At 37.3% G+C, this 10362-nt stretch overlaps 1 protein-coding gene across 2 annotated transcripts in view; it reads right to left on the reverse strand.

Annotated features, from left to right (window-relative positions):
• LOC106867845 (inactive rhomboid protein 1) overlaps nt 1–10362 on the reverse strand; it is a 79673-nt gene that overhangs the window by 23248 nt on the left and 46063 nt on the right. For both annotated transcript variants that reach the window (XM_014912879.2, XM_052971147.1), the window contains exons 6-7: nt 6765–6995; nt 1903–2014 (exon numbers count right to left, since the gene is read on the reverse strand). In XM_014912879.2, coding sequence (XP_014768365.1) covers nt 1903–2014; nt 6765–6995 — 343 coding nt within the window. The remainder of the gene's footprint in view (nt 1–1902; nt 2015–6764; nt 6996–10362) is intronic.

A 10362-nucleotide genomic window follows, 5' to 3' on the forward strand; every position in this document is an offset into this window, starting at 1 on the left:
TATATATATATATATATATATATATATATATATCCTCATTGTCACTTAACATCAGTTTTCCATGCTGGCATGGGTTGAATGGTTTAATAGGACCTGTTAATCCACAGGGGTGTGCCAAGCTCCAACATTAGCTTTGATGGGTTTTCTATTATTGGATGCCTTTCCCAACACCGACCATCTTACAGTGTGTACTGGGTACTGTTTACATGCCTCTGGTATGTAAAAAGTCACCAAGTAGTTTGCAAGACAGAAAAAGAACAGAAGAGAGAAAAGCTCCCATGATTAAGTGTGAGGTATTAGAGAAGGGGAGGTAGCTTTTTGCGAGATGCTAATGTATGATAGAGAGACAAGCACAGGTATCTTGCCATAGAGGGAGTACATGGCTACCCAACATTATATAAGGTTGGTAGTAGAAACTGGGAAGAAGATGAAGATAAAAATGGTAGTGACAGAGTGCCAGAGCAAACTTTCAAAGTACAAAATGGTGAGCTTAAGAAAGAATATGGTAAGTGGATCAAGAGGAAGGAAATGGTAGGTAGTTCATAAGAATGAAAGGGGAGATTAGAAGATGGTTAGAGATGAGAGTAGAGGTGAATGTAGTGAATGATGAGCAAGGGTGAAAGTGTGATTGGTAGGAAATATCAGAATAGAGAGGGAGACTCTAAGAAAGACAACAGTTGGAGGATAGATCATAAGGGAGGAGGAGGATGTGCAAGGTGAAGGAGTGATGGAGAGGAAGATAAGTGGGTACATAAATGTGTGTTTAGTGAGTAAAGTATGATGGTGGATATGAGAGAGTATTGAGAATGATAGCAGATATATGAGGTGATAAGATGGAGTATGGTGGAGAAGATGAATATCTGAAGGCATAGAGAGGAGGTGAGAATAGCATGGGAAAAGGAAAGGAAGATAAAGAGAATAAGTAAAGATTCAAGAGGAGGAAGAGGTAACTGCCAGTGCAAATAAAGTGAGAGGAGGGAGTAATATGTGCTGATTCTGTACTCAAGCAATTATTGCCACTGAGTAGTGTCATAGAGATATGATGTGGAGAAAGAGGCTAAGTGTTAGGAGAATGAAGTACAAGGAAATGCTTAACATGGTCTTAGAATGGGTTACAAGCTTACATAGATTGTATTTAGGACATTGTTTTTCTTGTGATGGATGGCTCTTTTCATGCACAGTGAATCATCAATCATCTCAGTCCTTTGTCATTTTCTTTATTAGAGTGTGTTCTTAATTTCTTGAAATTATCTCCCATCCTTCTTGAGAATCTCTGTTCTAATCCAGAGGGAAATTTCAAAACATTCAGTACACCTTCCTTAATTTTATTCAAAAATTTGAATAACTGGTGCTCCTGAATTATTCCTCTTAATTTCTTTTACTTTTATTTTATACATAAATGTGTATTATGTGTTGTTTTTGCTTTTTTTTTTCCGTTTTTGGAAATAAGCATGTAATACACATGCACACAAACACACACACATAAATTTGTAGTAAACTTTACAGCAAAAAAAAAAGCTATGTTATTCTTATTAATAAACCGTCTCTATAATTAATAAAATTAATTAATGTTGCCATTTTCATGAAAAGGGTACACAAGTATTAACTTATAATGTAATAATATTATGAAGCCAGTGGTCAACAGAAAGACCATCCAGTTCCAAATTCCAAGTCAAGACCTCATACAATATGATGCAGGATCTGAGACATTTGAAAAGAATCTATAATTTAAATGCACTCAACTCTCACCATCATGAAAACTCGAATCAAAACATAAGCAAGGTGACAATGATAATTAAGTATCATACTTGAAAATAAGTAACAAAAAAATTCTAAACTATCAAAAGAAAGTCTGTTTTTTTTGTTCATTTGTTTTTCTAGATTGGCATGTAAGATACTCACAGGTTCTGATTTATCATATTCCATAATTCCAAAAGGAGCAGGACCATAAACAGAAATGGAGACCAGGAAGACAATAATCTGTACAAAGGTGACCCAGTATGTGAAATAAGGCCTGAACAAAGAAAATAAATAAGATGTCTTATTGTATAAGAATACAGCAGAGCTAAATATGGTGGGTCTTTTTTGTTTTGTTTGCTTTTTTTAATGGTTTAGTCAAAGGCTCTTTGGCTCTTTTCAGGGCCAAACAGGATTGGTGGTAGAAAGTTCTCCTAAGACCAGACACTTAGCCTGAATGCTTGCAACAGAGTGAACCTCTTCTAAAAGCACTCAAGAGCCTGATGGTGGTGCCAAACCAGATGACAGATTAAAGTTTACCACATAAGAACAGAAATGTTTCACCAAACTTTATGCACAAGGAGCTGGTTAACTCAAAGCAGTAGTAGAAGACAGTGACTTGCCCAACCCAAGGTGTTGCACTGTGGGATCAAACCTGAAACCATGTAGTTTGAAAGCAAATTTCTTAATCACACAACCATTCATTATAATTTATCCTCAATGTGTTATAACATTTCCTTTGCAGCCCAAAGTTGTATTAACAACTTACACATCTTGATAATATGCATACAGAACAACATTAAATACAGAAATGTGAAGGCATGTGGCTTAGTGGTCAGGGTATTCAGTTCACAATTATAAGGTCATGAGTTCGATTCCCAGCAGCACATTGTATCCTTCAGTAAGACACTTTATTTCACATTGCTCTAGTCTACTCAGCTGGCAAAAATGAGTAGTACCTGTAATTCAAAGGGTTGATCTTGTCACATTTTGTGTCATGCTGAATGTCCCTAAGAACTATGTTAAGGGTCTCTGTGGAGTGCTCAACCACTTGTACATTAATTTCACAAGCAGGATGTTCTGTTGATTGGATCAACTGGAACCCTTGTCATCATAACTGATAAGTTCCAGTAGTAAGTACAGAAATGATATAATAATTCCACATAAAGGATGTAACTAAATATCATAACAATAATGACATGCAAGAATACATGCCAACAAGGGAAGCTCTACTTTATTATTTGACCTAGAAAAGCAGCCAAATTGCTCTTAAACCACACCCTTTTTTAAAATGATATCTAATACTAGGTTGGCAGACAGCATTATATGTGTGTGATAACTGACAAAATAACATGTGATGATCATTGCTCAGTTCACTATGAACTAGGCTCAACAACAACAACAAAACCATATGATATACACACACAATAATGCATAATAGTAATCATCACCATCATCACTATCATTTTTATGTTCTTCCATGCTGTCATGGGTTGAACAAGATTTATTGAGGCAGCATTCTACAGTCAAATACCCTCCTTGTCACCAACTCTTTCTTGTTTTTAAAGTAAGGCATACTTTATTGCACTGATCTTTACATGAAATCAACAAAACTGCCAAGCTACAGGATGTAATATTCATGATAGATGTACACAAATAGTGTGAAGACAGGAGGAAACAAAAGCAAGCCCACCTGCCCAACAGACAACACAGACAGACAGACATTTACTCACAAAGTATTGCTCAGCCCATGGTTATAGTAAAAGAAACTTGCCCAAAGTGTTAAGTACTGAGATAGAACCCAAAGCCAAGCAGTTACAAAGTGAACTTCATAGTTACACAGTTACATCTGTACCCAGATGTGATATAGTTATGATATGTAATAAACACAGTAAAAGGATAGTGCAACATATATACAAATTTTTTTAAATAAATGAATTAGGTGCAGTGCCTTTGGCCACTACAGACTCAGGAGATTATTGTAGCTGATGTACAGTCTGGACATCTTCAAGTCAATTACTGCAGAAAAACTATGGGTCACCGTTTATAACATAGTGAACTCCTCTAAAGACATGCAAAGATCAAGTGAGTTAAACCAAGAAGTGTATTAGAACTACCACACAAAAGTTCAACATTGCTATCAGATCTATATCATAATACACATAATACAATAGTTAGATTTGTGGGACCTGTACAAATTCTATATTTTCTTTATTTCTGTTTTGACACACAAAATTTATAGATCTCCATAAAATTGTCTCATGTAATGAGACAATTTATTATGTCCTCAATATCATTCCAAACTTAAGATTGCTTAAAATGTGATGTGCATGCATGTTTGATTTTGTTAAAAATTTGATATCTTTGATTTGACATAGGCACAGGTGTGATTGTGTGGTAAGAAGTTTACTTCCAAACCACATGGTCCCAATTTCAGTCCCACTGTGTAGCACCTTGGGGAAGTGTTTTCAAATATAATCCTGGGAGAACCAAAACCTTATCAGTGGGTTTGGTAGATGGAAACTGAAAGAAGCTTATCATCATCATCATCATCATCATCATTTAACGTCTGTTTTCCATGCTGGCATGGGTTGGACAGTTTGACTGAGGACTGGTAAGCCAGTAGGCTGCACCAGACTCCAATCTGATCTGGCAAGGTTTCTACAGCTGGATGTCCTTCTTAATGCCAACCACTCCAAGTGTGTAGTTTTCTGCTGCACACAAAAACTATCTTCCCAGTTAACCTTCCTTTGATATTGCTGCACCTCTTATGTGTCCATAGCTTACACCAGGTACATCTTATAGAGTTTCTACCTACGCCTTTTCTACAGATCGAGCAGGGCCATCTACCTGAAGGGGTTTGTGATTTGTCTGCCTTCCTACTTACTAGGACTTTGGTCTTTGCTAGGTTGACTCTAAGGCCCTTCGATTCTAGACCTTGCTTCCACATCTGAAACTTCATCTCTAATTCTGGTAGTGACTCAGCTATTAGAGCAAGGTCATCAGCATAGATGAGCTCCCAGGGGCAGCCTGTTTTGAATTCTGGAGGGCTATGATGAATAAAAGGGGGTTGAGAACTGATCCTTGGTGAATCCTTACTTCTACCCAGAATTCTTCCCTACACACATTGCCAACCCTCACCTTACTGACAGCATCCCTGTACAGGGCTTGTACAGCTCTTACCAACCACTCATCTATCCCTAGTTTCCGCATTGAGCACCAGATAAGGGATCAAGGGACCCTGTCAAAGGCTTTCTCCAAGTCAACAAAAGCTAAGTACAGAGGTTTATCTTTGGCTATGTATTTCTTCTGCAGCTGTCTTACCAGAAATATAGCATCGGTGGTGCATCTCCCAGGCACAAACCCAAACTGCATCTCATTTAGACTGACTCTCTCCCTAATTAGTTGAGCTATGACCCTCTCTGTAACTTTCATCACCTGATCTAGCAATTTGTTACTTCTGTAGTCATTTCTATCTAAAGCATCCCCTTTTCCATTGTAGCAGTTGACTAGACGGCCATTAGAGCAAAGAAACAGGCCTGGAAGAGTGAGGGGAGCAGGAAACTGTATCAGATAGTCAGAAGAGAAGCTAGGAGACAGGTATATATAACCAAGGAAGAAGCAAAAAAGAAGAAGTTTGCCAATGTCCAGTGACCTGAGGACCAAAGAACTGAAGTATTTCGGATTGTAAGACAGTGTGTGAGAGAAGATTGTAATGTCATAGGAAAGAAATGTGTCCACATGGATGATATGCGTGTGTGTGTGCATACATGAGTGTGTGTGTTTATATATGTAGGTTATAGATCAACAACAACAACATTTAACATGCATTTTCCATGCTGGATGTGTCAGACAGCTTGACAGGAACTGGCAAGGAATGAGCCACACAAGGTTCCAAAGCCTGTTTTGGCTCAGTTTCTAGGGCTAGATGCCCTTCCTAATGCCAACCACTTTACAGAGTGTATTGGGAGCTTTTTATGTGGCACCTTGGTTTTAGGATCTCGACTCTGTTGTGGTGGATGGGTCTTCTCAAGTAGAGCAATGTGCCACATATCTTGGTCCTCTGTCATCTTCATAAGGTTCACCGTTTTGAGATTGGCCTTCAATACTTCGTCCCATGTCTTCCACATAGAGAAAGAGAGAGAGAGAGTGTGTGTGTGTGTGCGTGTGTGTGCACGCATGTGTGTGTGTGCACGTATGTGTGTATGTGAGAGAGAGAGAGTGTGAGAGCCAGGAAAAAAATTTCAGGGTTCAAGTGGATCAGGTACTTAAATAGTAAATCACCAAGGTCGGGTCAGTGATATCACTATCATGTAGAAATACTTGAAGACAAATACATACTTGCTAAAATAAGCATGGATTTATACTCCAGTTGTACATACAATCACAATTCTCTGACTGAATTCTGGTCAGCAGTCAAATTGGGACTTTTTACTTATTGAGATGTTCAAAATGTCTAATTCTTACATGTAGCCACTTGATGAAAATGGATTATTTTTTTGTATGATGTAACATCAATAAAAAATACATCTGAAAAAGCTGTAGTGAACTACAATCTGTCTGTCTGTCTGTCTGTGTGTGTGTGTGGGGGGGGGGGGTTATTGTCTCCTTGCCTTGACTTCATGTGATAGTTGTAAACACACATCACTATCATACATGTGGTATCTTTTGTTTCCGAACTTCCATGAAAACACGTCTGGTCATGGAGAATATTACCTTACGTGGAAATAAGTGAAGTTGGTGTCAGAAAGACATCCAACCATTGAAAATTTGCTTCAACAAATTCCACCTGACCCAAGCAACCATGGAAAAGTGGGCGTTAAACAATGATGATAATGATGATTTTCATGATTAAGATGGTTAAAAGCATAATACTCAAGCATACAAATATCTGACAAACCGAATAATCTGATAGATTATAACATGATGTTATTGAAGTATAAACATATATAACAACCTTGTTCAATGGTGGAGACCACTAACAAATAACATATTTTTTAAAAAGTTTGTTTTTTCTTTTTATTTACCTGTAATTATCTAACTCATCAATTTGAGTCTTGATATGAGCTGGTAAACGAGTTTTTACTCTTTGGTGCAGCATGGAACCCAAGAGACTCATACCATAGCGTCTCTTCTGAGGTCTTTTTAATATTGATGAGATAACGTTATCTTTAATTTTGTTAAGCCCAATAGGAGCATCAACAGTATCATAAGAATCTGGTGGTGGAGTGTCTTGCACAGCAGCCTTTTTTGGTGATCTACAACAGAAATATGAAGGAAGTTGTATAGATGAAAAATCTACATAATTTTCTTTCACACACAAAATACTTTTCCCTTGAAATACCTTAGCTATTTTTTCAGTTTCTTATGCAAAAAAAATTATTTTTTTCATTATATCAAAATTTTTGTTGAAAATAAGATTCATAGGATAATTTTCTTTGTAGATGTGACTTGTGATATGTCTTAACATCAGATCCAAAGGATATGCTTCAAAACCATACGTTTGATATAACTTCAATTTATATTTTTGAGAGATGGTGGATACTTTAATAATGGTTCGTAAATCCTTAAATTCATAACTAGTCACTTCAGCTCGCCTGAGCACTTCCATGATCATTAATCAGTATCTGTACTCCAATGTGATGGTGTTAGAGAGAGAGACCTGCCAACTTAAGGTGCAGATTTCCATATTTCAACCTGAGAAACTCTGCTCCACATGGTATGATAATCTACCTCAACTTCTAATTCTTGCCCCATTCACTTCTCAAATCCCTCAACCATTTATTTATTCAATCTTCGTTTTTTTCTGACTGTCTATTTCAGGTTTCTATACTCTAACACACTTGGTTGTGACTTTGACTCTACAATTGTTTGTGTGTACATGCTGTATATATGCACATCATGGAGTCTGATAAGTGTGTATGCCTATACAGCTGTGAACACATTTTAATACTGTCTCTTTAGATATTCACCTTATAATTACACCAATCACAACTCTACAGTTCTATATTTAAGAGATGAGGAATTATTTACATTATTTACATTATCTACATTTGACGGATATTCGTCCTCATCTTGAGAACCCAGGTTCGAAATTTCCCCAAGACACCTGGCGAAGGCTGGAGGGTATATCAGCCGAAACGTTGTGTTAACAACAAACAAGATGAGGACGAATATCCGTCAAATGTAGATAATGTAAATAATCACAACTCTATTTTTAAAACTTGGTCATTGTCCTCTTCTTGTTTATTACCTCTAATTCATTCCCTTTTTCCTTGCCACTTCCATATTCTCATCCTTATACCACCTCTCTTTGGCCCTTCTCCTTCACTCCCCTTCACTGCCAACAGCCAGCCTAACAGTACATTCATCTTTCTCTGCCTTCCATTGAAAACCAGATCCATGAAATGTTACAGCAATCAAACTTACTAATTTCTACAAACTCTCTAACCTTAATGGAGTTGGTTGGTCGTGATGTGTAACTGATTTAAAATGATCAAACATGCAAACACGCATTGTGTGGTTGAGAAGTTTACTTCCTAAGCATGTGGTTTCAAGTTCGGTCCCACAGTATGACACCTTGGACAAGTGTCTTCTACTATATCCCCAGGTCAACAAAAGACTTGTGAGTAGTTTTGAAAGACTGAAACTGAAAAGAAGTCTGTCATATATGTGTATGCATGTATGTATGCAAATGTGTGTGAGCCACATTGTCTTGACATCATGTGACATGAGGTTGTTCAGAAAGTTCTGAGCGTTTTTTAATATGCAAAAAGGGATATAAATAATTGACCTTTTAATAAACTTTATTCAATGAAATAATTTCCTTTAGTATTAATGACATTTGCCCATCTATCAGGCAATTTAAATATTCCACCACCATAAAATTTAACTAGTTTTGAAGAAAAAACGTTATTTAGATGCATTCTGACTTCATCTAAATTGTTAAATGTTTTTCCTTGCAATGAGTTCTGTAGAGACAAAAACAAGTGGTAGCCAGACATCACAATATATGGTGGGCGGGGTAAGAGATCCCAGCCAAGTTCATGTAACTTTATTCAGATAGCCAAAGATACATGTAGTAGGGCATTGTCTTGTTGGAACATTACCCCTTTTCTGTTGGCATTCCCCAGCCTCAATTCTTGGATTTTTTTTATTCAAATTAGCCAGCAGACAACATTACACATCAGAATAATGGTCTAGTTTTGTGGAAAAAGCTCATAATAAATAATGCCTTTACGATCCCACCAAACACAAAGCATAGCTTTTTTGGCATGGATATTCATCTTTGGTTGCTATTTTTGGGGATCCTTACGCAAACTCCAGGATCTTTTTTACACTACATTCTCGTACACAATCCATTTTTCATTTCCAGTCAAAAGTAGTTTTTAAAAAAAGGCATGCTTTCATTCCGTTTCAAAAGCAGATCACAAACAGAATACCAGTCCAAGCAATTCTTTTCTGAGAGTTTGTGAGGGACCCATACATTACAGTGAGAAATGTATCCTAGCTTCACCCGGTGTTCATGAGTCATACTTTCAGAAACTTCCAAGTTCTCTAGTCGTGATATTTGAGGTTTCTTTGATTTTTGCCTTCAAAACATCTTTGTTCAGTTTTGAAGGTCTTCCACTGAAATTGTCATCTTTAAAGCTAATCTCTCCAGCTTTAAATTTTGCAAACCATCTTTGAACAGTTGATCCACCTACAGCATCATCACCATAAACTTCACAAATGCTTTTGCAAGTCTTTGCAACATTTTCTCCTTTTTTTAGAAAGGAAAAACATTACAATGCAAATATGAAATTTTTGGTTATCCATTTCAAATGTCAATAAAAGGTAACTGGAATGAAAGATAAATCTATTTTTAGTCAGGAACAAAGAAGAGAAGCACTGCCATTTCAAGCAACACCAAAGTTTTAACTATATTATGTTTCAAGTCTGTTCAATAAAGCATTAAAAGAATTGTGTTTAAAAGCACTCAGAACTTTCTGGAGAACCTAATAGTTGTCAACAAATGTCACCATTATATAGAAGGCGTCCTTCAGTGCCAATCTTCCAATCACGAGGAATTACTATCTTGCTTGGAAACAAGTAAGGATTGGCAACAGGAAGAACAGGCTAAAGGTAGGTACATAGTCCTTGAAGAGTGTTCGAGAAAGGATTGAGACTGGTCAGGATAACCCCCTTTTACCTACCCACACACAAATTTGAAGACATTTTTACATTTGTCCATCCCATGCCAGCATGGAAAACAGACATTAAATGATGATGATGATGATGATGATGATGATAGTGATGGTGGTGATGGTGATGGTGATGGTGGTGATCATCATCATCATCATCATCATCATCATCATCAACATCATCATCATCATCATCATCATCATCCGCTTTCCATGCTAGCATGGGTTGGACGATTTGACTGAGGACTGGTGAAACCAGATGGCTACACCAGGCTCCAATCTGATTTGGCAGAGTTTCTACAGCTGGATGCCCTTCCTAACGCCAACCACTCAGAGAGTGTTGTAGGTGCTTTTACGTGTCACCCGCACGAAGGCCAGTCAGGCAGTACTGGCAACAGCCATGCTCAAAATGGTGTATTTTATGTGACACCTGCACATGATG

The sequence above is a fragment of the Octopus bimaculoides genome, chromosome 10, assembly GCF_001194135.2.
Source record: "Octopus bimaculoides isolate UCB-OBI-ISO-001 chromosome 10, ASM119413v2, whole genome shotgun sequence".
Lineage (NCBI taxonomy): Eukaryota > Metazoa > Mollusca > Cephalopoda > Octopoda > Octopodidae > Octopus > Octopus bimaculoides.